Genomic DNA, 26547 nt, shown 5'->3' with positions numbered 1-26547 from the left:
TGACTGGTAATTCAAAGAATATATTGGAGTTACGTGCACCCACAATTTTTACTACTGGTATACAGTGCCAATTTCTAATTAGGAATTCAAAATGCGCAAGGCTCCCGGAAAGGGACGTGGACGAGGCCGTGGGCGAGGTCGGGGGAATGGTTCTGGGGAGCAAGGTAGCAGTGAAGCCACAGGGCGTCCCGTGCCTACTCCTGTGGGGCAGCAAGCATTGCGCCACTCCACAGTGCCAGGGTTGCTTGCCACATTAACTAAACTGCAGGGTACAAACCTTAGTAGGCCCGAGAACCAGGAACAGGTCTTGCAATGGCTGTCAGAGAACGCTTACAGCACATTGTCCAGCAGCCAGTCAGACTCTGCCTCCTCTCCTCCTATTACCCAACAGTCTTGTCTTCCTTCCTCCCAAAATTCCGAAGCTTTACAGAACAATAACCCAAACTGTCCCTGCTCCCCAGAGCTGTTCTCCGCTCCTTTCATTGTCCCTCAACCTGCCTCTCCACGTCACGATTCCACGAACCTAACAGAGGAGCATCTGTGTCCAGATGCTCAAACACTAGAGTCTCCTCCATCTCCGTTCGATTTGGTGGTGGATGACCAGCAACCCACCCTCATCGACGATGATGTGACGCAGTTGCCGTCAGGGCATCCAGTTGACCGGCGCATTGTGCGGGAGGAGGAGATGAGACAGGAGTTGGAAGAGGAAGTGGTGGATGATGAGGACACTGACCCGACCTGGACAGGGGGGATGTCAAGCGGGGAAAGTAGTGTGGATGTTGAGGCAGGTGCAGCACCAAAAAGGGTAGCTAGAGGCAGAGGCAGAGGTCAGCAGCTTAGGCGAAGCCAGGCCACACCCGGAATCTCCCAAGATGTTCCAGTTCGTACCCAGCCCCGAAAAACTCCCACCTCGAGGGCACGTTTCTCGAAGGTGTGGAGTTTTTTCAAGGAATGCGCCGAGGACAGATATAGTGTTGTCTGCACAATTTGCCTCTCGAAATTGATTAGGGGCTCAGAGAAGAGCAACCTGTCCACCACTTCAATGCGCCGTCATTTGGAATCCAAGCACTGGAATCAGTGGCAGGCAGCAACGGCAGGACAAAGGCCGCCTGCCGTTCACACCACTGCCACTGCCACTGCCACTGCTGACTGTGCTGGCGATGCACTCCAGAGGACGAGCCAGGACACCACTTCATCTGCCTCCGCCACTTTGTTGACTTCTCCCTCATCCTCCCCTGTTCCTGTCTTATCTCCTTCTCCTGCACCATCAAAGGCACCATCAGGCGCTTCTTTACAACAACCCACCATCTCTCAGACATTGGAGCGGCGGCAGAAATACACTGCTAACCACCCACACGCGCAAGCCTTGAACGCCAACATCGCTAAACTGCTGGCCCAGGAGATGTTGGCGTTCCGGCTTGTTGAAACTCCCGCCTTCCTGGACCTGATGGCAACTGCGGCACCTCGCTATGCCATCCCTAGCCGTCACTACTTCTCCCGGTGTGCCGTCCCCGCCTTGCACCAGCACGTGTCACTCAACATCAGGCGGGCCCTTAGTTCCGCGCTTTGCACAAAGGTCCACTTGACCACCGACGCGTGGACAAGTGCATGCGGACAGGGACGCTACATTTCACTGACGGCACACTGGGTGAATGTAGTTGAGGCTGGGACTGCTTCCCAAACTGGCCTGGTGTACCTCGTCTCCCCGCCTAACATTCCTGGCAGGGACACGAGAAGAACACCCCCCTCCTCCTCCTCCTCTACCGCCTCCTCCTCCGCCACCGCCTCCTCCTCCGCCACCGCCTCCTCCTCCGCTGTTAGATTGACCCCAGCTACGAGTTGGAAACGTTGCAGCACTGGCGTTGGTAGACGTCAGCAGGCTGTGCTGAAGCTGATCAGCTTGGGGGACAGACAGCACACTGCCTCCGAGGTGAGGGATGCCCTCCTCGATGAGACGGCAATATGGTTTGAGCCGCTGCACCTGGGCCCAGGCATGGTCGTTTGTGATAACGGCCGGAACCTGGTAGCAGCTCTGGAGCTTGCCGGACTCCAACATGTTCCATGCCTGGCCCACGTCTTCAACCTAGTGGTGCAACGTTTCCTAAAGAGCTACCCCAATGTTCCAGAGCTACTGGTGAAAGTGCGGCGCATGTGCGCCCACTTTCGCAAGTCGACAGTAGCCGCTGCTAGCTTAAAATCTCTCCAGCAACGCCTGCATGTGCCACAACACCGGCTTTTGTGCGACGTCCCCACACGCTGGAACTCAACGTTTCAGATGTTGAATAGAGTGGTTGAGCAGCAGAGACCTTTGATGGAATACCAGCTACAAAACCCTAGGGTGCCACAAAGTCAGCTGCCTCAGTTTCACATCCATGAGTGGCCATGGATGAGAGACCTTTGTGACATCCTACGGGTCTTTGAGGAGTCCACAAGGAGGGTGAGCTCTGAGGATGCGATGGTGAGCCTTACAATCCCGCTCTTGTGTGTTCTGAGAGAATCCCTGATTGACATCAGGGATAACTCAGATCACACAGAGGAGTTAGGGATAGCATCCGATCCGTCACAGCTGGAGAGTAGGTCCACACATCTGTCCGCTTCACTGCGTTTAATGGAGGAGGAGGAGGAGGAGGAGGAGGAAGAAGAGTTGTCCGATGATGTGATGGTGATACAGGAGGCTTCCGGGCAACTTCGAATCGTCCCATTGTTGCAGCGCGGATGGGTAGACATGGAGGATGAGGAGGAAATGGAGATTGAACTTTCCGGTGGGGCCAGAGGAGTCATGCCAACTAACACTGTGGCAGACATGGCTGAGTTCATGTTGGGGTGCTTTACAACCGACAAGCGTATTGTCAAAATCATGGAGGACAACCAGTACTGGATCTTTGCTATCCTTGACCCCCGGTATAAAAACAACATCTCGTCTTTTATTCCGGTAGAGGGGAGGGCCAATCGCATCAATGCTTGCCACAGGCAATTGGTGCAGAATATGATGGAGATGTTTCCAGCATGTGACGTTGGCGGCAGGGAGGGCAGTTCCTCCAGTAGGCAACCAAGTTCTCACCGGTCCACACAAACGAGGGGCACACTGTCTAAGGTCTGGGACACCTTGATGGCACCCCCTCGCCAAAGTGCCGCCACGGAGGGTCCTAGTGTCACCAGGCGTGAGAAGTATAGGCGCATGTTGCGGGAATACCTTTCCGACCACAGCCCTGTCCTCTCCGACCCCTCTGCGCCCTACACGTATTGGGTGTCGAAGTTGGACCTGTGGCTTGAACTTGCCCTATATGCCTTGGAGGTGCTGTCCTGTCCTGCCGCCAGCGTCCTATCTGAGAGGGTGTTCAGTGCAGCCGGTGGCATCATCACTGACAAGCGCACCCGTCTGTCAGCTGAGAGTGCCGACCGGCTCACTTTGATAAAAATGAACCACCACTGGGTAGAGCCGTCATTTTTGTGCCCACCTGTGTAAAGCACCCCAACATGAAACTCCATGTCTGTACTCAACCTCTCCAATTCCTCCGCATCCTCATACTCATCCACCATAAGCGTTGCACAATTCTGCTAATACTAGGCTCCCTCCACCCTGATTTCCCCCAACTCTGCTGGTTAGAGGCTCCCTCCACCCTGATTTCCACCAACTCTGCTGGTTAGAGGCTCCCTCCACCATGAATTGGTCCAAGCTGGGTTTTTTAGAGGCTCCCTCCACCATGAATTTGCCCAAACTGGGCTGGTTAGAGGCTCCCTCCACCATGAATTGGTCCAAACTGGGCTGGTTAGAGGCTCCCTCCACCATGAATTGGTCCAAACTTGGCTGTTTAGAGGCTCCCTCCACCATTAATTGGTCCAAACTGGGCTGGTTAGAGGCTCCCTCCACCATGAATTGGTCCAAACTTGGCTGTTTAGAGGCTCCCTCCACCATTAATTGGTCCAAACTGGGCTGGTTAGAGGCTCCCTCCACCATGAATTTCCCAAAACTTGGCTGTTTAGAGGCTCCCTCCACCATTAATTGGTCCAAAGTGGGCTGGTTAGAGGCTCCCTCCACCATGAATTTGCCCAAACTGGGCTGGTTAGAGGCTCCCTCCACCATGAATTGGTCCAAACTGGGGTTTTTAGAGGCTCCCTCCACCATGAATTGGTCCAAACTTGGCTGTTTAGAGGCTCCCTCCACCATTAATTGGTCCAAACTGGGCTGGTTAGAGGCTCCCTCCACCATGAATTGGTCCAAACTGGGTTTTTTAGAGGCTCCCTCCACCATGAATTTGCCCAAACTGGGCTGTTTAGAGGCTTCCTCCACCATGAATTGGTCCAAACTGGGTTTTTTAGAGGCTCCCTCCACCATGAATTTGCCCAAACTGGGCTGTTTAGAGGCTCCCTCCACCATGAATTGGTCCAAACTGGGGTTTTTAGGGGCTCCCTCCACCATGAATTTCCCAAAACTTGGCTGTTTAGAGGCTCCCTCCACCATGAATTGGTCCAAACTGGGTTTTTTAGAGGCTCCCTCCACCATGAATTTGCCCAAACTGGGCTGTTTAGAGGCTCCCTCCACCATGAATTGGTCCAAACTGGGGTTTTTAGGGGCTCCCTCCACCATGAATTTCCCAAAACTTGGCTGTTTAGAGGCTCCCTCCACCATGAATTGGTCCAAACTGGGTTTTTTAGAGGCTCCCTCCACCATGAATTGGTCCAAACTGGGCTGTTTAGAGGCTCCCTCCACCATGAATTTGCCCAAACTGGGCTGTTTAGAGGCTCCCTCCACCATGAATTTGCCCAAACTGGGCTGGTTAGAGGCTCCCTCCACCATGAATTGGTCCAAACTGGGCTGGTTAGAGGCTCCCTCCACCATGAATTTGCCCAAACTGGGCTGGTTAGAGGCTCCCTCCACCATGAATTGGTCCAAACTGGGCTGGTTAGAGGCTCCCTCCACCATTAATTGGTCCAAACTGGGCTGTTTAGAGGCTCCCTCCACCATGAATTTGCCCAAACTGGGCTGGTTAGAGGCTCCCTCCACCATGAATTGGTCCAAACTGGGCTGGTTAGAGGCTCCCTCCACCATGAATTTCCCAAAACTTGGCTGTTTAGAGGCTCCCTCCACCATTAATTGGTCCAAACTGGGCTGGTTAGAGGCTCCCTCCACCATGAATTTGCCCAAACTGGGCTGTTTAGAGGCTCCCTCCACCATGAATTTGCCCAAACTGGGCTGGTTAGAGGCTCCCTCCACCATGAATTGGTCCAAACTGGGGTTTTTAGAGGCTCCCTCCACCATGAATTGGTCCAAACTTGGCTGTTTAGAGGCTCCCTCCACCATTAATTGGTCCAAACTGGGCTGGTTAGAGGCTCCCTCCACCATGAATTGGTCCAAACTGGGTTTTTTAGAGGCTCCTTCCACCATGAATTTGCCCAAACTGGGCTGTTTAGAGGCTCCCTCCACCATGAATTGGTCCAAACTGGGGTTTTTAGGGGCTCCCTCCACCATGAATTTCCCAAAACTTGGCTGTTTAGAGGCTCCCTCCACCATTAATTGGTCCAAACTGGGTTTTTTAGAGGCTCCCTCCACCATGAATTGGTCCAAACTGGGCTGTTTAGAGGCTCCCTCCACCATGAATTTGCCCAAACTGGGCTGTTTAGAGGCTCCCTCCACCATGAATTTGCCCAAACTGGGCTGTTTAGAGGCTCCCTCCACCATGAATTGGTCCAAACTGGGGTTTTTAGGGGCTCCCTCCACCATGAATTTCCCAAAACTTGGCTGTTTAGAGGCTCCCTCCACCATGAATTGGTCCAAACTGGGTTTTTTAGAGGCTCCCTCCACCATGAATTGGTCCAAACTGGGCTGTTTAGAGGCTCCCTCCACCATGAATTTGCCCAAACTGGGCTGTTTAGAGGCTCCCTCCACCATGAATTTGCCCAAACTGGGCTGGTTAGAGGCTCCCTCCACCATGAATTGGTCCAAGCTGGGTTTTTTAGAGGCTCCCTCCACCATGAATTTGCCCAAACTGGGCTGGTTAGAGGCTCCCTCCACCATGAATTGGTCCAAACTGGGCTGGTTAGAGGCTCCCTCCACCATGAATTGGTCCAAACTTGTCTGTTTAGAGGCTCCCTCCACCATTAATTGGTCCAAACTGGGCTGGTTAGAGGCTCCCTCCACCATGAATTTGCCCAAACTGGGCTGTTTAGAGGCTCCCTCCACCATGAATTTGCCCAAACTGGGCTGGTTAGAGGCTCCCTCCACCATGAATTGGTCCAAACTGGGTTTTTTAGAGGCTCCCTCCACCATGAATTGGTCCAAACTGGGGTTTTTAGAGGCTCCCTCCACCATGAATTGGTCCAAACTGGGGTTTTTAGAGGCTCCCTCCACCATGAATTTGCCCAAACTCTGCTGGTTAGAGGCTCAATCCACCCTGATTTTCAAAACAAATGTTGGTGCCAACCTCAACTTACTACAAGGGCCAAATTCACTGCTGGTGACAAGCTCTCCTCACTGCAAGTGCCAAATACACATGTTTCAAGGTGTTTTCCTACTGTCAGAGAGGTGGTATTGAGTGTGTAAAGTGTGTAGTTGTTAGGCTGTGATGTTGGGGTAATAGAGGGTCTTTGGTGTGTTAGATGCCCCCAGACATGCTTCCCCTGCTGTTCCAGTGTCATTCCAGAGGTGTTGGCATCATTTCCTGGGGTGTCATAGTGGACTTGGTGACCCTCCAGACACGGATTTGGGTTTCCCCCTTAACGAGTATCTGTTCCCCATAGACTATAATGGGGTTTGAAACCCATTCGAACACACGAACATTGAGCGGCTGTTCGAATCGAATTTCGAACCTCGAACATTTTAGTGTTCGCTCATCTCTAATAATGATGTATGAGTAATTCTGTCATGAAGACATAAGACATGAAGGCATAATAGTTAAAAAAAAAACCCAATAGATTATATTTTATGATCAGCTCTAATGCTTCTAGACAAACTCTTTGGCATGCAGCTCATAACAGAGGATCATGCATGGAAATCAGCCAATCTGATGTATGAGGGAGCTGGCAGCTTGACAACCATATGTCTGCGTGCAGCAAATCAGCAAATTCTTTACAACTTCTAAATCAGCTTTACTCAGCAAAACCATATGCCAGATAGTAAATTCATCTGAATGCACTGAATGAAACTTACCTAACATACATGGGGCAGTAAAGATGTAAGGTAGGAGGAAAAAAATGTAGAAGATTCTTGGAGGGTGAAAAGGGACCTGGCATTGTTATTTATTATGCAGTAGAGAAGACCACTCTCTTGAACCCCTACACACACACACACACACACACTTCACCTGTAGGTGAGCTTTTCTCAACATCGTACTATGTGAAAACTGCCCCTCTGTAAGGCTGAGTTCACACAGAGTTTTTTGGCGAGGATTTTGGAGAGAAAAAAATCTATTTCAGGAATTAGGAAATAGTTTTTGATGCGTTTTTTTACATGAAACATTTTGTTTGGAGCGTTTTTTGAGGCGTTTTTTGTTTTTGTTTTTTTCCTATGGTACAATGTATGGACCTTGGAAAAACTGCTACACAGTTTTTCCGCCTCCCATTGAATCCCGCTGTTTTTTTCAGGCGGAATCTGTGACAGCTCCTGCTTTACTCGCATATGTGTTCAGGACGCCGATGAGTTGAAATCAGGACATACCTCCCGCATACCTCCCATGGGGTATTTTGTACCACAGTTTTGAATGGAGCGCCTAGAATGGAAACCACCAAATATAGCTGAGCAAGCACTTGCTGTGACTGGAAACCCCTTTAATGCAATTAAAAACTATGCGCAGTAAATAAGAAAGTTAGTAATAAATCACAATGTACAATGCTGGGCTCTCTGTGATAGTTCAGAAGTAAATTTTTATACATAAGTGCAGTGATTATAATTTCAATAAACTTTAAAATGTCATTACTTCCTGTTACTTATGAATCTTGCTTCCTCTGTACCTATTAGGGATCACACATGCAGAGTAATATTGTTCCCATAGACTGGATGCAGTTTCACCTAGCGTTCTTTCTCAGATTGGATTTTGAAAAAAAAGCTGTAGCACATTCCAACTCATTAAATATTATGCAAATATTCTCTCCTAGCATCATCACTAATATGGACTGCATATTGCACGCTACACATTGAAATCAATGGGTTAAAAAGCATCCCATTGATTTCAATGTGTAGCACGCGTAAGACAGCACCCATTGAAGTCACTGGGATTCTGTTTTGAAGCACTCAATCTGACCCGTGTTTACGAGTCAGATTGAGCGCTGCGTTACTTCGTGGGAACGGGCCCTAAGACTTTCAGTTTCACAGTAACTGGATCTGGAGTTAGGCCTTATGTAAACAACAGTGCTGTTTCTCATAGATCCAACATGCATAAAAAATGGCCACGTTGGATTGTTGACGCTCATTGAAGGAGCTTATTCACATATCGACAGTGAATAACGGCCATGATGGTCATTTTTCTAATGGTCATTTAAAACCCATAAATGTCCATGGGTCTATTCACGTGGCTAAATCTAAAAATGTCAGTTTTTCTGACATGAAAAATGGTCCACCATTCCCCCCCCCCCCCCCCTAAAAAAACCAAAAAACATAAAACATGTGAATGGACTCATAAACGTTCATGGGTATTAAAACAGCTGTGTGGCTGCCATTCCAAAATTAGTCGTCACATGAACATTTTCCATTATCGTGTGAATAAGGCCTTATATCATTTACATATATAAACACCCTTTTATTACCTTGATGTGAACTCTATATTGTAAAATCTGATTGCATAATTTGATTTTTTAGAAGAGTTTTGATTATTTTTAATATTTTTATTGGTAGACTTACTTTGAAAGAAATTGTCGCTCTGATGACTGTCCTGCTGATTTACAGCTGAAAGGAAAGTTACTGCTGTCAAGGTGAGTCCCGCTGATCTTCAAGATATTTTCAATGCTTTGATAATATGCTGGGTGTGGAGATCTGGTCTTTTTTTTCTTTTTAATTGGTAAATCAGATAGTATATAGCCAGAAATACTCATACATGCCAATATTGGGGTCTTTGAGGTCATGGTAACCCATAAGTACCCTGCAATTGCCTTATGGGACTACTGATAGGGTGACACGGAGCATGCTCAATCTTGTCTAATCACTTAAATGCTATGCACATTAGAAACTAAAGCATGTAAGGGACTAAACAGTCCAAATTAGAGTTACATGTATCTCTAAGGCCATATTCACACCACTTCATTTTGTGGTGTGGTGATTTACATGCACATGTAAATCACGGACTGCACGCAAACCCATTTATTTTAAAAAGCACATGTAGATGTCTGTATGTTGTCCACAGATGTGCCGGCTTTGATTATTACAGTTCCACAAAATGTGGAAGAGTGAATAAGAGAGATCCTAGGCATTGCAGTAGAGAGTAGGTCTCCAACCTTTGTTCACTGCGGCCATCAATTTGGATTGGTGGTTGAGAGCCAGATTCAATTGAAACCAGAAGTAAATTTAAAGGGAAAAAAATTTAAAGCATATGCATATATTTGCATATATTAAAGTCCAGTTATATCATATCATACCATCTATAAATGGTACTGTTAAGAGGCTCGGAAACATTTTCCAATTTGCAGGTATGTCATATTGTAAAAAAACAAAAGTAACAGTGGTTTATACTCTGCTTGCATGTGTGTTGTGGATTCCGTTTGTACACAGTGTTATGTCTTATCAGTTTACTGACTTATAACCTTCAAAGTAGACCACGTAAGAGGAGATATATAAAATCAGACATTATTGGGAAGTCATGGAAATCACGTGCCACATATTCCCGAGCTACTGGCTGGAACCACTGCCCAATTTTGATTGCTCCATTGTGATGGCACAGTTAACCTTTTTGATGTCACAATGGCACATTCTCATGGGCATTGTAACATCACAATGGAACACGGTTAACAGTGACATCATAATGGAGCATTGTGACATCACAGTGGGACATGGTTATGTCACAGTTCACTATAGTTATGTAGCAGTGCCCCTTTGTGATGTCATAATGCCACCATGTAAATAATAAAAAGACAAGGAGTTGCTCCCTAGTGCTGTAACAAGGGTGGAGAATGCAAACGTTAGAAGCAAAAACTCTCACACGCAACTCTATAGGTACAACTCTTTGATGTGGTAGTGAATACAGGCTGACGCTCCTGCCTTTCGAGGTGAACCGTTCTGGGACCTTTCAATATATGTGTGTATGCAAAGAATGTAGAAGGGTTAGAATCAGGGTGCTAATGGGATCTACTGATTGTTGACTCATTTATTTTAAAGGGATTCTATCATTAGAATCCCATTTTCCACAAACACCATGTCGGAATAGCCTTTAGAAAGGCTTTTCTTCTCCTACCTTTAGAATTCTTCGCCACCGCCATTTGGTAGATATCCCGGTTTTCATAGTTATGCTAATGAGCTTTCAGACAGTACTGGGGGCGTCCCCTGTGCTGCTTGAAAAGTCTCCAGCCTCCATCTTCTACTGAGATGCCTCTCCGCCATGTCCTCTGTGATGTCTTCTTCCAGTGAAAGTGTCTTTGGGTTCTAAATCCCACGCATGCGCAGTCTGCTCTGCCATTGGGTTTCGGGCAAAGCTGACTGTGCATGTCTGCGCGGCCATTTTCTCGTGGCTACTTACACGGGAGTACTGTGTGCACAGTTTCTTTTTCTTGTGAATGAAAAAAATTAAAGGGAGTCTATCAGTAGTAAATTGGTTATAATTTATATTATAAACTTTATCACAGTGGTATTTCTACAGGTTCCATATATACCTCTGTTATTTAACTCTGGAGCCCTTTTTTATAGCTGTTTTATTCCAGTTTTTGGGGGTATGCCTTATCCTGGGCTTTGCTCTTAGCTCTGGATCCCCAGGCAATGCGCTTTTTTCCTTATTTGCATATGTCAATGAGACTCCAAAACTGAATTCCAAAGGCAAGAATCTGGGTTTGTCCATATAGAGTCTCCAACAAGTCAGAGCATAACAATCGAGATTGTTGAGATCCGAAAACATGTTCCTATTTTTGAGCTACATGTACAGGGAGCTTTTATTTTATAATGCCTGTTTTTACAGTTTATCTATTGGATAAATTGGGAAAACACTCTTTACATTGAGTTGGGACTTCTCAATCTATAAGAAGGGTGCATGTAGTTAAATAGGCAGCTCCTAACTAGAAGCTTTGTATAAACATGAGATTTATTCTATTAGCAATGTTTTCTGGCTCCTTCATGTCATAACCTAGTGCTTGGTGCCAATTACAAGCTATTAGCCTCCAAATAAGTGTTTATGTACCTGATAATATACACGCTGCGTGTGCAGTGAAATCCATTTTTATAAAGGGCTTTTTCATTCAACAGAGACCACTTTATGACTTAGCAGCTAGTATGGAAGATTTATAGCAGATGCTGTAGCTGGCTGGTATGCTATGTATTTGGTGTATGAGCTATACATCCAGCAACTTGTGCTCCTCAGACATGGAAGAGGATAACAGCGCGTTCCAAAACAAGGTTCTCTCTTTCACATTGTATGGATGAGTGATTGCTTCCAGGTGTAGGTTCTGAGACTGTACTTCTTCATCAGCGAGTATAAGAACCCATGTTGTATTCTGCAGCGTCTATCTTAAAGCATGTATATTTAGCTACATGAAATTTTGTTACACTTGATAGGTGAATGTAATATTTCTTTATTTTTTTTTTCTCTCCCGTAGATAGGTATTTTACAGGTTATTTTCCATACATTGTTCTGCGAGTGCCTGAAATATGTTAGAACTCTCTTCTCATAAATGTCACCACAGTCTCAGAGATACCAGATCACATTTGTTCCATCAACATTCAATTTATGTTGTTCCAGGACCTGCAGGGGGGTAACACCTGGCTGTTTCATGGTATCCACAGTACAGAAGGAAATTATTATCCTTTACTGCAATGCCAATATTTTGTTTCACACACAAAAAAAAAAGAAAAAAAAAAAAACACTACATGATTAATCTTTTGGCTGCCTGGACATTTTGCACCTCTGGTAGCCAGAGCATTTTTCATACTTTTTGACATGTCTAAATCAAACATGTATTTCTAAATAATGGGGCAGATTTATTATCATTGTACGCTAGTTTTGTGGCCTACAAGTTGTAAACCTCAGGTTTTCACAACTGACATTATTACAGCGCCCTTGCAACTTTCACAAAAAGCTGGCATGGTGAGAGCATGCTGAAGACAAAGCGTCGGCCCCACTAGATTTATTATCATTTATGCAAAAAACTGAAGTAAATGATTCAGGAAACCTACATCGGCTGTGATCCTGACAGAGGTTACCCCTCATATATGAGGAGGTGAGTGCTCCATCATAAAAAAGGTGCTCCCTCTGCCGGCACAGGGTATATGAAGACTGGTGTTAAACACTACAATATGCTTGTACAAATTTGGGATAAATACTATTTTTCCCCGAAAATGTTACAACATTCCAAATTTATGTGCAAAGGTTTACCACATGCTTGAAATTACCCACATAATCACTTTGGAATATTACTAATATACTAGTTCAGGGTGTTTGTAGTTCAACTACACTCCATACATGTGGGTAAACTGGTAAGTATTCTTTCTGGCTAATACCATCCAAGCTGCCTTTTCAAAAAATCCAGAGAGGAAAAAAATTACACATTGACATTATTCAAACAGAAATGTATTATTCTTTATTGAACACAATAAATATAACCAATAGTTAAAGTTATTCTATCATTAGAATCTCTTTTTTAAGTATGGTAAGTACACATCAGAATAGCCTTAAGAAAGGCTATTCTTCTCTTACCTTTATTATTCTGATCCGTGCCGCCGTTTCTGTGAGATTTCTTCTTTCTTCCATATATAAATGAGTTTTCAGACAGGGGGCGTTCACCTGCGCTCAAACAGCACAGGGGGGTGTCCCCTGTGCTGTCCGAAAACTCTCCAGCGACGCCTCCATCTTCTTCTCTGCCTCTTCTTCCGCGTCACCGTTGCATCTTCATCCGCATATCCATCGGCCATTTTCTTAAGGCTATTCCGATGTGTACTTACTTAAAAAAGGGATTCTAATGATAGAATCCCTTCAATCCATTAAAAACATATAAAACACAGAGGATGAAAGGGCTTGATTACCTACACTGCATAAAAAAATAACAGAGCAGTTTACATAAACAAAATTAATAAAGAAGGAATCCAAAGAAAATAATAATGCTTAAAGGGGCCACACGGTGGCTCAGTGGTTAGCACTGCAGCCTTGCAGCGCTGGGTCCTGGTGTTCAAATCCCGCCAAGGGCAAAAAAAACATCTGCAAGGAGTTTGTATGTTCTCCCTGTGTTTGTGTGCATTTCCATCCCATATTCCAAAAAGACATACTGATAGGGGGAAAAATGTACATTGTGAGCTCTATGTGGGGCTCACAATCTACATTCAAAAAAAAAATAATAATAATAAAGCGATAAAAAAAAAATCCCTTGCATGAATCCACATAAATAAACCCCAGTCACAATGAAAGTTCTCTAGATACCACAACAATGTGAACCAAATACAGTCATCGAAACAGTGTTGCTGTTGGTAAGGTTTTACATACGTGTGCTAGGTGCTAACTTACTGTACAAACTGTAGTGCTGCAGTGCTGTCCCATAGACAGAATAGCCCACTTTAAGTTCTTTTCAGGCCTTATCATGGGGTCTAGGTGACAGAATTAGATGTCATGGAGAAAAGGGTCTTGTAGTATGAATAGTAATGGGGGTATCAGGGACAGGCTAAGATACTAAGTATATATCTGTTAATGTAAAGAACCTAATCGGGGTTAGATATGCAAGTGTTTTAATTAAGTTTCCGAAATCCGCTTAGTGGTGGGATACTTGCGTCCACCACCAATTTAGCTACCCCTACAAAAGGTACACCCTGAAAAACCCTCCTTCAGATCCTATGTTCTAACTCCCCATCCAATACAGTGCACTTATTGTAGCACCTGATGCTCATTCCTTCCCCTTGTTTGCTTTTCTCCGCCTCTGTTCCCCAGCCCCCACGGCTGTTATTTTTGTGACACACCATCAATCTTATGAAATTAACAGGAAGTCACAGCTTTCTGATTGAAGATCATTGGGAATGGTTGACAACCTTTACATCACCAGACTGTTCCATTATTTTAAAGCTGAGATTTTTGGCTTCAATACGACTTGAACATTGCAGTGATAGCTTTATTTTTCATGAATTTATGAATTTCTATTGAAAAGATGGATCTTATACATCCTTTGCTACTGAAGTGCCTTCCTCCATACACCCTTGGCACAGAGAGGGTTAAATAAGCACTCCAGCATTTTTCTTTATTTTTTTAAACATACAATGCTAACTTATCATTTCAATTACATCAGCTGTAACATGTGATCCCACTCTGACCACCAGTTCAGATTGCTATTCTGTGTATACAGCGTGTTAGGGTTACATCGTCACCTATGGATATCAAGTCCCTCCTGTATCTCTCAAACACATCCCCTGCCAACCAAGCACTACCCTCATCTGATAGAGGGCAGCTGAAATTATCATTTCTCCCTTATCTAAGAGACCAGGAGGGGAATGATATTATCATATTATAATCAGATTATAAGTCTCTTTAGTGCAGAGCTATAAACTTTCCCTGGCTCACATGGCCTATTCTACTGTATATGCGTGGGCTGTGTGCAACATCTCGTGTATAGTCATTGGAGGGTAGCCCTACATTTCCCTCTTATTATTTGTGCTTGTAATAGCGGACAAGTGCCGGATACAGTATGGACAGGCTGAAGTTGTGTCACATATCAGTAGTCTGAGACTCTGTGGCATGAGTTGGGTGGCAGAGTTTCTATGTCATTGATCTATCACTTGCTGCACTTCAGCCAGACACACACTTTATATGAAGGTCAGCAGAATACTCCTTCAGGAGACACCCATCATGTCTGACTCCCCCATGCACATGCAGGAATGGCATTGGTGTGGGCACTGGTTTGGGAGAAGGGAGAAAGCCTTTGCAGACTTCTTTTTCAACAACTTATCTCCCCAAGAACAAAAGGATCAGACAGTTAGAAATCTGAGCAACTCCGTGCACATTAGAAAGCCATACCCATCAAAATTGGTACGTTCAGCCGATACACATGTAATATGTATGACTAGCTGAAGAGCAGAAAAAGTGCTGTGTGATAAAACTCTGCCCTGTCTGGCTGCTTCTTCACCATGTCAGAGGTGAAAAAAGAGTCAAGATGTCACATCAGATAAATCAGGTATATACAATGCATAAACATGAGCCTCTACATCATTATTTAATGCAGCCAATATAGCAATCCAATGCTTTACTTAAACATCCTAAGGTCTTTCCTAGGGAGAACAGATTTCCAATGCAATGTACACATTACAGTTTTTTGTCTTCCAAATCAATACATTAAATTCCTGACTTTACTATAACCTTTATTTTAGAATAACACTAGGTTCACACTAGCCCATGTTCTCCACCAGTGGACCCAAACGATAGAGAGCTGGACCGATGAAAACAGCAGTTATACACAAGACACTGGTGGACTAATGGGAACTACTGCTTTAAACTGAAAGTAGCTGAAAGTAGCAAAGAAAAAAAGTCCTCCATGCAGGACATTTCTCTCCATTCATTTTTGGCAGTTTCTGGGATGGAGTCTCCAACAGAGACTCCAGTACAGAAGTGAACCCAACCCAACGTGTATACAAAGTATAAGAGGTCATTCTCAGACTACAACTCAGAGTTGATCTGAAATTTGGGACAAAAAGGCCTGCAAGTCAGACAGTTTCATCCGACCATAACAGAGAGAAAAAAAATAAATGTATACCCAATGGATCTTGTTACAGTCCAGTCAGTGTGATCCATCGGCATTCCTTGATATCAATCATTAGACAGATCCGTCTTTATTATTAAATGCTACATCGGACCAGAAGAATGGATTAAGATGTGATGCAGATGTGAACGCACCCTTACATAGAATCAAAGCTAGAAGTAATTGATGCCCTAGCACATATCTCCATCCACCTATATCTGGTATATGGCAAACTAATGTTCTTACATCTCATATTGATTGGCTAAGCGATAAATATATTCTTCATGGTTTGAAGTAGATTTGAAGACCAACCCATGAATGTTTTAACTTTAACTTCTGTTGGAGCAGTACTTGTGCAGAAAAACTTGTGTAACACTAGCATCATTGTTAAATATCATGGGTTACAATATTCATATACAATATACTATATTGGTACACAAGGGCTATGTCATAAGTATGTAAAACCTATTTTGAAGTGAACATTTCCATCTATAGAGACAAGAACATCAAAATATCAAATACTTGCATAGACTTTAGTATAAATGATTGACAAATGCAGACGTGGAGGGACGGGGAGAGACAGACTGGGGAGACAAAATAGACACACACAGAGATCTGGCCAAGAGTCCCGGACCTTCCAGCCTGTCACCTTCAAGACAGACATATGGACACTGTTAACCAATTCTGTATTTTTGTGTATCTGCCGTCACGAAGACTTCAAATTCTAAGCAATTGTTCTCAGGATATAACCCATATTTTATGGTAAGGTAAGAGTTCTGAAGAACATAAAAAAAAAAAAAATATAATAAACAATGATATGATTCAGGCCGTGTGACCCAGCTTTGGCTAGTATCGCACAACTAAGACTGTATAGCGATGGCCTTTCTGAAGTCATCAGTAAAATGACTATACTTGTTATCTTGTATCCACAGCTACGACTCCAGAACAGAATACTTGGCTTTGGGAGCCGTGAAGAACATTTCACTTAACATCTCTATCTCCAACAAAGGGGATGACGCATACGACACCAACGTCTTCTTCAATTTTTCAAGGGAGTTGTACTTTATTAAGATGTGGCAAGAGGTAAGGTGCTTCAGTATAACAGAGAGCTCTGAATTCATGCCAATACTGGCGTAGTTTGAGGAATGAACCCCAGTTCTAATATCATGCTGGTGTGGGGAATAGCTCAGAGGTTGTCCAAACTGCTTACTGATCATTCTATAGAGCATGGATAAGGTATTTTGGAGATAAGATCGCTTCTTAGGTCCACAACGCTCTTATTAAATGATGGCAGTGAGAAATTCTTTGTGACTTTCTTATCTTGGGCTCTCACCAATAAGGAAATAAAATGTGCTGCATGGCACATTTCTTTGCTGTGAAAGCTGTATGCGGAGCTGGCACCGACTCAATCAGTTAAACTTACGAAAACTTCTGGCATTCACTTCCATTTTACATTTCGCCTTGGATTCAGATTAACAGGGAAACTTACGATGATGTCTGAAACACTGTACTGCTAAGATTTTCCAAAGCTATTGATTTCCTTAGTGCACTACCAGAAGGAAAGAGAGCACGTACATAAATACATTGTAATGTTAGCCTGAAACACTATTGAGAAATGGGAAGTGTTGTTTCTGATCTGGTTCACCATATAAATAGTTTAGAATTTAGTAAGGAAGTAAATGCGATGAGTTGATACTGTTGGACATAAGCTCTTACAAATCATTAAAGGGGCTCTATCATTGGGAAAAGTCATTTTTAGCTAAGCACATACTTGCATAGCCTTTAGAAAGGCCATTCCACACATACCTTTAGTATGTAAATTGCCTCAGTAGTTTTTGAATAAGTCCATTTTTATTCATATGCTAATTAGCTGTGCACCGGAAGTGTCTGTGTGCACCCTCTGCTATTCTCTATGTGTATGAGAGCAGGGAGATGAGTCATCAGCACACCAGTTTCTGCTGTACATACACATAGAGAATAGCAGAGAGGGTGCTTCCGGAGTTCACATATGAATAAAAGCATATGAATAAAATTGGACTCATTCAAAAACCACTGAGGTGATTTACATACAAAAGGTATGTGTGGAATAGCCTTTTTAAACGATATGCAAGTATGTGCTTAGCTAAAAATGACTTTTCCCAACGAAAGAGCTCCTTTAAAAACTGGATTGTAGTAAATTTGTATCATTAATGTTCCACAATGTTCTCAGATCAACCTTTCAGAAAGGTAAGAAAATGCTATTCTTTCCTAGTTACCTTCACTGAATCTGGGAACTATGTCTACAAGTAATACTTTGGCTGAAACGTGCACTCCCATTGAGTTGGAATTGAACTGGCAACAGGAAATTAGCGAGGCTCTCTCTACAGAAAGTCACATAGTTTTTAACTAGAAATATGGAAATAATGTAAATATGAAATGTAATTTCATATTTTTTGTTAAAATTTAATATTTTGGTTACATTCATCTGATTATTTTATAACAAAGTCTGGCAGTAGAATATGTGTACTTTAATACAATAAATTGCTTTCCTGTAGTTCCACTAGCGATAGTTAGGCCATGCCACTACCATGTGGTTTGTAGTCAGACAGTTTGAGCAATGCCAATTCTAAATGAATCCCTTGATAGAGGGATCAGACACTCCTCAGCCAGATTTGCCACTTTATGTATCAATGTGTAGCATACTTGAAGTAGCACAGCTGAACTTTGGTTGACGGCAGATTTGGTGTTAAGGAAATTGGGCTGCACTAGTAGCAGTGCTCCCTTCTGATTTTGAAGTTCCTCCTTTGTTTTTGTTTGTCCTTGTATGGACTGTTAAGTGGAGAAGTAGAAGTTTCTCCAAAAAATTATTTAACTTTTGTTAGGTTTTTTTAGTCTCCTTCATTTTCAATTTAGTAACACTAGTTAATTTAGTAACACTAGTTAATAATGTCTAGTCCAAAGAAGTATCAATGCAAGTGCAACGCTTGGAATCAACAACAGATCCTTTTATCTATTTAATCTGCCATGAAGTAACAAAGGGACATTCCATACTTGGCTATGAATCATCTTCTTAGTTACGTACAAGCCAGTGACGCCAAGGCCTAACGTTGCAGAAAAACTGCTTTTTTTTCGTTGCAGATTTTGCTGTGGTTTTTCGAACCAAAGCCAGGTGAGGATTGAGCAGATGGGAGAAGTATAAGGCTAAGGCCCCATATAGCGCCCGAAGTGAAAAGAGCTGTGGGAAGAATGCCAGCAGAAACACATTGCGTTTTTTCCCGCAGTGCTTTTCACAGAAAGTCCACAGAGGTTTCCTTTGCGGACTTTCTACTTCTATTATGTCTATAGGGATACTGCCAGAGATTCTGTAGTTTCTCCAGCCAGTAACAGCCTATTAAAAAAACAAACAAAAGAAAATACAGCAGTAGCGGCTGTCGCAGGGCCCCCTAATGTCCCGGGCCCTGTGGCAGATGTTACCACTGCTACCCTGATAGTTACGCTCCTGCTTCTGGTTGTTGTATACGGAAGAACATTACATTTTTCTCTTTATCCAGTAACTCCCATATCTATCCCCAAATGTCTTGTAACCTGATTCAAGACATTTGCTCCATTTCTAAAAGATATACTCCATACTATGTGAAGTATTATGATGGTGCTGCCTCACAGATTTTTAGCTATTTCTACTTTTTTACAGTGTTGCTAACCAGATTTTTTCCATTTCCTTCACTCTATATTGATGTAAAGCACTATAGTTTAGAAATATACTAATAACATTTTTTGTGGTTTCCTCTGCTTCCCAAAAACTATTCTGTTTCAAGTTACAATCCAGTGATCCAGTGCTTCCTCTCCATAGGTCCTTCCAATCTCTGTTTACATGCAGTTAGCGGCCCTGTTACTGGCATTATAACTCCCATTGCTGAGCTACATTGCAACTTTGCATATAAACAGAGTAGACAAGTGCTGGATTGCCAGGAGAATTGAGAAGTGAATATCCTTTTTTTTTTTTTCTTCTTTTCTTCCATTCCACTGGTTTAAATCTTTTTTTCAACCTACACCACCCATGTAAGTCCTTCATACACATCAGTAAAAAGTTGACAGAATCCATTGCTTTCAGTGGAACAAACTATTGTGTATGATGTCCGCCTGACTCCTCTCCGATATATTATGTCAAGTGAAAGAAAGATTACACATGTTGAATTTCAACACTCGATCCTTCTGGACATAAGTCACAATGTGCCAGAAATTATAAAAAATAGTTTTCATTCTGCCAACAGACTAAGGTAAGGAAGGTGTGTGGGCACCTTAAAGGGGTTTCCCATCTCAAGGATCCTATCTATACTGTTAGGTTATATGGATTTAACACTTTTCCTAAGTACATTGCTTAAGCAAAACAGCTTTGTTTGGCCATTATCTGAGATTATTCGCTTCATTGTTTACACTGCATTTCCATAACCATGGACCTGGGGATGATCTTGTCTCTCCACCAAGGACAAGTGACATAGCTCCCTGCTCTCAGGGAGGGAGTGAAGGGGGAGCTGATTGCTTGGAGTGAGCTGATATTTCTGAGCTGTTTATCTCCTGCTCTTCCAGTTATCAGGTTTGCTAATTGAATTTTGCTGATAAGGGCTGAGACAGAGTTTGTTACCTCTGTGTGTAAGCACAAACCTAAAACTGAGTTTTCAAGCTGACTCTTGGTCCTGTAGCATGTAAGTTGGGGATTCTCATCACCTATGAAATCCAGCTCTGCTACATCAGCTCCATATTGTGCATCTTCCAGTGATACTGTGCTAATTTATTTACAACCATCACTTATTACTGACTGCAAACATGTACTGCTATGAAGAGAGCTAAGCAGATCTGGCTTTGCCTGTGAGACAGCAAGTGAAACCCTGCCCACCAATTTACCGAGAAAACCAGGAAGTAAACAGAGCAGACAGCCTGCAAGGTGGTGAACAGGCGAGTTGGGAATACTCCTTTAAGGCCTCACATTGCCAAAATGCAGCTTTTTTTTGTTGTTGTTGCAGATTTTGCTGGGGTTTTTTTTTTTTTTTTTGAGCCACAGCCAAGAATGGCTACAAAAGGAATGGTAAATATATAGGAAGTATTTCTACCTTCTTTTCAATCCACAATAAAAGCTGCATTTTCGCAACGTGGCGTTTCAGCCTAAAGCTGCTTTAGCTCTGACTGGGTCTAATTTCCTATAGATAATGAAGGGAACTATTAGTTAAAATTAGTGAAAAACAAATTGGAGCAGATTAAGGCTAGCACTTTAGTGGAAAGTCTGTGGCCAAAAAACGCTGTAATTTACAGTTGATAATCAGCTCCATTGACTATTAGTATTGCATTAGTTTTCTGCAGTTGGTATAATACACTTTGTACACTTCCATTTTTATTGTGTTTTGCATACTGTATTAAGAAACTGTTATAGTACAAGTTTCATATCATAGGGCTGTTATTAGATTTTCATTACCTGCAAGAGCAATCCAAAATTATTACAGGGGTGGTCAGTGTATTAATGATCCCCACATGTGCCTTGGGTAGAGGTACAGTAGTCTGAATTCAAAGTAGCTCTCCTTCAGACCATTACAGTCTTTAGTGCCACCTCTAAGATACAAAGTAACTTTATCTCTACCACACAACAAAAACATATAGGCATGTTTATTATCTATTAAATTACTTCTAAGGAAATTATACTGGGAGGCCCAATAGGGACTGGTGTGCTTATTTACAGTCTCACCATTTACTCCATATTCAGATCACCCCTGCAGCAAAAAGTACAGTATAGCATTATATTAGAAAATGTTCTATTCTATAAATACATATGTACAAGTTCACACTTGCTGTCTTCTCAGTTTGATGTGTCACAGGTTTTAGCCTTTCACCTTCTATAATGTATATATTTCACAGTATATTATTTTGCTACCCTGACACTTGGCCATTCCTCAGTACAGCAGATTTGTGTACACAGTGTTATATGTATTTATGATCTCTTTGCTTGCAGCAACACCTTTACACAGGCCCCATGTTTCCCTTCACAAGCACAAATAAATGTTCTGGATAAACCGTGTGCCTGTATGCAAAGGTCAACAACAGCTACAAGAACCATGTTAGTTTTGGACACGACTCTTGAGGTTTTACTTAAATCTGTAGAAATCCATCTACCCTCTTGTCATTTGGGGCCTTCTTGGTATGTGCTGTATATTCGTACTAAAGAAGTTCTGTGCTGGTTAATGCATTTGCTTTTGAACGTACTGCAGCATTTAGTACAAATTTTAGCTACTGTATAGCGGTTTTACAGTCAAGCACAATGTATCTTTATGTATGGCCAGTTCATTATATATGTTCATGGCCAGAATTGTACCAAGGTTTCACCTTTTCCTGCACTGGTTTGTTTCAAAATGGTTCCATAGGGGACTAAAACATTTCTGTTCACTAAGTGAATGAAAATACTGGAATGTTATACTTTTTGGGAGTGCTGCTTCCTTCTTGGAATATGATATGCTAGTTATACGCAGATGAAAGTTTGTAGATTGGCATTTATACTCCTCTGGGATCCCAAAAGTGCAGGAAAATGAGGGACTCCTGATGCAAGCATGTGTCTATTGATACTGAGGTCTAAGCGAGTTGCTGACCCGTAACTCAGGTACACTTCAGCGGACAAAGGGAGACACTTTCACAGTTATCTACATGTGCCTGCAGATATATATGGAAATATATAGATATAATAGAAATTGTAATGAAATTTCCGCTTAAGCAATTCCCCAGCAATTCCCATTGTTTTAACAATTTCTACGTACCCTGCAGGAAACTGACAGATTACAGATAGCAAGCAAACAAGTTATCTATAATCTAACATCATTCTGGTTGACAGAGTCTAAGACTACCCCTGAGGTTTTCACCAGAGCCTGTCTCAAGGCAGATTGGACTTAACCAATCAGGGACCCAGTTTCCCACACCAAATTTGTTGTAAAAAAAATAAGTCTACTTGCGGACAAAGACCAGACCAGCAAACTTAAAGCAGACCGAGTATTACATACAAGCTGGGTCAAAACCAAGGGAGCTGAGAAGTTTCTAAATGGTTGTAAAAGAATAACAGTGTCCAAACCAGGTTCAGGGTCTAGGAGTTCTCAGAAAAAATTAAAGTCAGAAAACAGATAACCAGGAAAGCAAGCCAAAAATTATTAACCAGGGAATCAACAGATAACCAGATGAGAAAATACAAACCTAACTATAATCAATATCAAGCACCTGAGTAATCTCATTGCAGAGTTTAAGTTCTAGTTGACATGTGTCGTAATAATACGGTGTGGCCGCCTGGGTCTAAAGGACAGGCACCGTATTACGGCAGAAGCCTCCTGTCCACTTTAGAGTCTGAGAAGGTAGCTGCCGGAGCAAATGTTTTCTCAAAGTTACAGCTAACACCCTGCTCCATCACCCTCAATCAGAGCAGAGCTGAGGTTTCCTTATTTAAGTCCTCCTAAATCTAGACTTTCAAGCCCTGCTGCGTGCCCAAACAGTAGTTAACGCCCATATGTACAACTTTTAGCGTCTCTGAACAGCAATTTTCATGTCTTTCCACAGATGCTCAATGGGATTTAAGTCTGGAATTTGAATGGGCCGTTCTAACACATGAATATTCTTTGACCTAAACCATTCCACTGTAGCTCTGGCTGTGTGTTCAGGGTCATTGGTGAATCTCCAAAGGTTTTGTTCTAGGATTACCCTGTATTTAGTTCTATCCATCTTCCCATCAACTCTGACCAGTTTCCCTGTCTCTGCTGAAGAAAAGCATCTCCACAGCATGATGCTGCTACCACCATGTTTCACAATATGGATGGTTTGTTCAGGGTTGAGCAGTGTTATGGCTCGTGGCAAACTGCAAATGGTACGTTTCATGTTTTTCTTCCAACAATGGTTTTCTTCTTGCCACTCTTCCATAAAGACCAGATTAGTGGAGTGTACGACTACAGTTGTCCTATGGACTGATTCTCCCATTTGAACTGTGGATTTCTGCAGCGCCTCTAGACTGATCATGGGCCTCTTGGCTGCTTCTCTGACCACTCTCCTTGCTCGATCTGTCAGTATAGGTGGACAGCCATGTCTTAGTAGGTTTGTAGTTGTAGAATACTTTTTCCATTTTTGGATGATGGATTGAACAGTGCTCCTTGGGATGCTCAAAGTTTGAGATATGTTTTTATAACCTAATACTGCTTTAAACTTCTCCACACCTTTATCTCTGACCTGTCTGGTGAGTTTCTTGGTCTTCATGATGCTTGTTGTTGACTAGTGGTCTCTAAGAAAACACTGAGGCCTTTACAGAACAGGTCTATTTATACTGAGACTAAATTACACACAACTGAACTCTATTAACTAATTAAGTGACTTCTGAAGGCAATTGATTGCAATGGATTTAATTTAGTGGTATCAGAGTGCAGGGGGATGAATACTTTTGCATGTCACACTTTTTAGATTTTTATTTGATTAACATTATGAAAACCATGTATCATTTTTGTTCCACTTCACAATTATCTACTACTTTGTGTTGGTCTATCACTTAAAATCTCAATGTAAAGATTGAGAGTCCTCAGTAGTCTATACATTTTTTAATGGCTAACAAAAATGATGACAGATTTCAGGCTTTCGAGACTACTGAGGTCTCTTCATCAGGCATGGTATGGCACAATTTCTGAAGGCATGCAAATTTACAAAGGAATAGAGTGTTTGATGTACAATTGATGGAAAGCAGTACATACAAATAAATACATAGATAAGTTAAAAAAAAACAGTTCACAGGACGGCTCTCTGAGTTTATGGTCGCTTTGATTGGTGATGTGATGCCTAGTTGTTGTAAAAGGAAATAAAACCATGTGACAGATTTAACTCCCCTTGTAGTGTGTCAAAGTTCCATGCCCTTCTATCTTTTTTGCTTTTGAAATTTCCTCTTAAAACCAGGATCTTCATGTCATACATGATATTATGATTTTGATTGCAGAAGTGTTTTGGCACAGGGAGGTCCATTCTCTGCTCTGTAATCATGTGGCGGTGTGAGTTCATCCTCATCCTAAGTGTCTGTCCCCTCTCACCTACATAAACACTGCCCTGTAGGACACTTGGTACATATTATTAAATACACCAAATTAGGTGTGCTGCAGGTGAAGGTACCTGGGATCTTGTAGTCTTTATCTGTGGTTAGTATGTGTTGGCAGGTTGTGCATTTTTTCTGTCCGCATGGAAATGTTCCTGTGTTAGTTGGAGGTGACAGTGAGCTGCTGACGACCATATTCCTGAGATTTTGTGGCTGTCTATAGCACAGGAGAGGGTGGTCTGGAAATATGGATTTTAGACCGTCATATTTTTTACATTAGTGGATGTAGTTTGCGTGTGATTCCTCTCAGCATCTCCAGGTGTGGGTTGTACGTGATGACCAGGGGCACCCGATTGTTTTCCTGTTTGGTATTGTACTTTAATAAATCCAATCTTGGTATTCTGGTGGCCCTAGCTATTTGGCTTTCAACTGTTCTTCGATGATATCCTTGCCTCAAGAATGTATTTGTGAGGCCACCAAGGTGTTTGTCTATATCTACAGGGTCTGAACATATGCGATGGTATCTGATAGCCTGGCTGTAGACAATGGAGTTCTTTATGTGTTTGGGATAAAAGCTATCCCATCTTAGGTAGGTTAAAATACATATAAGTTTGTAGTTGTGAGGTGATAATGTTTAAATGTGAAAAAGATCAAGGGGTAGGAATACTTTTGCAAGCCACCGTAATAATGAAAATTCAACCTGTTAAGTATTGAGTAGGCAAGAATTGAGAAGGTAGTGATGTCTGCTGAAATACTTGCACAGTACTGCTTTTCTCTGCCAATCCTTTCACCTCACAAAACCTTACTGCTTACAGTCATCATAAGAGGGAGATATCTTTCTAGTAATCACCAACCCATTTTAATCTCAGTCTTGTCTACAGTAACTAAACAGGCCGTCTGATTTATGATCACCTACTGACAAATGTATTTAGCAGGATATAGCTATGTATGGCAACTGTTTCCACTGACTGTATTAGTGCTGTACACACTACTACCGTGTTTCCCCGAAAGTAAGACAGTGTCTTACATTCTTTTTACCCCCAAAAGTCCCACTATGTCTTACTTTCGGGGTATGTCTTATATTGGGGACACCAACCACCCTCCCCCCCCCCATCATCATCATCATCAATCACATGGATTGAAGAGGCGGCACGCGGGGAGTTAAGCGGCGGCCGCCAGCAAAGTCTGCCTGCCGCTTCCATATATTGCAATGGGAGCGCGCTATTCAAATAGTATTCGTTCATCTCTAACTTCAATTGTAACTTCTTACAATTGAAGTTAGAGATGCGTGAATACTATTTGAATAGCGCGCTCCCATCGCAATGTATGGAAGCGGCAGGCAGACTTTGCCGGCGGCCGCCGCTTAACGGGATTCTACCATTAAAAGAAGTTCTTTCCTCTGACCACGTTGGAATAGCCTTAAAAAAGGCTATTCATCTCCTACCTTACCAGCGCCGCCTTCTTCCTGAGCTGCGTCCTCCCTGTCTGTGTCCCCGTCGGGCCTCATGGATGACGCATGCGCAGTCGGCTCTAACAGGCTCTCGCAGCCAGAGCCGACTGCGCATGCGTCATCCATGAAGCCCAAAGAAGAGACAGACGGGGCGGACGCAGCTGAGGAAGAAGGCGGCGCTGGCTATGGCAACAGGTTGGAG

General features: G+C 43.0%; 1 protein-coding gene across 1 annotated transcript in view; it reads left to right on the top strand.

Moving 5' to 3' along the window:
* ITGA9 (integrin subunit alpha 9) overlaps positions 1 to 26547 on the top strand; it is a 306868-nt gene that overhangs the window by 160523 nt on the left and 119798 nt on the right. Inside the window, exons 17-18 of the mRNA XM_075271089.1 lie at positions 8828 to 8904; positions 16767 to 16917. Coding sequence (XP_075127190.1) covers positions 8828 to 8904; positions 16767 to 16917 — 228 coding nt within the window. The remainder of the gene's footprint in view (positions 1 to 8827; positions 8905 to 16766; positions 16918 to 26547) is intronic.

The sequence above is a fragment of the Leptodactylus fuscus genome, chromosome 4 (assembly GCF_031893055.1).
Source record: "Leptodactylus fuscus isolate aLepFus1 chromosome 4, aLepFus1.hap2, whole genome shotgun sequence".
Taxonomy (NCBI): Eukaryota; Metazoa; Chordata; class Amphibia; order Anura; family Leptodactylidae; genus Leptodactylus; species Leptodactylus fuscus.
Note: the sequence above shows the minus strand (reverse complement) of the source record. Positions and strands in the feature narration are given on the sequence as shown.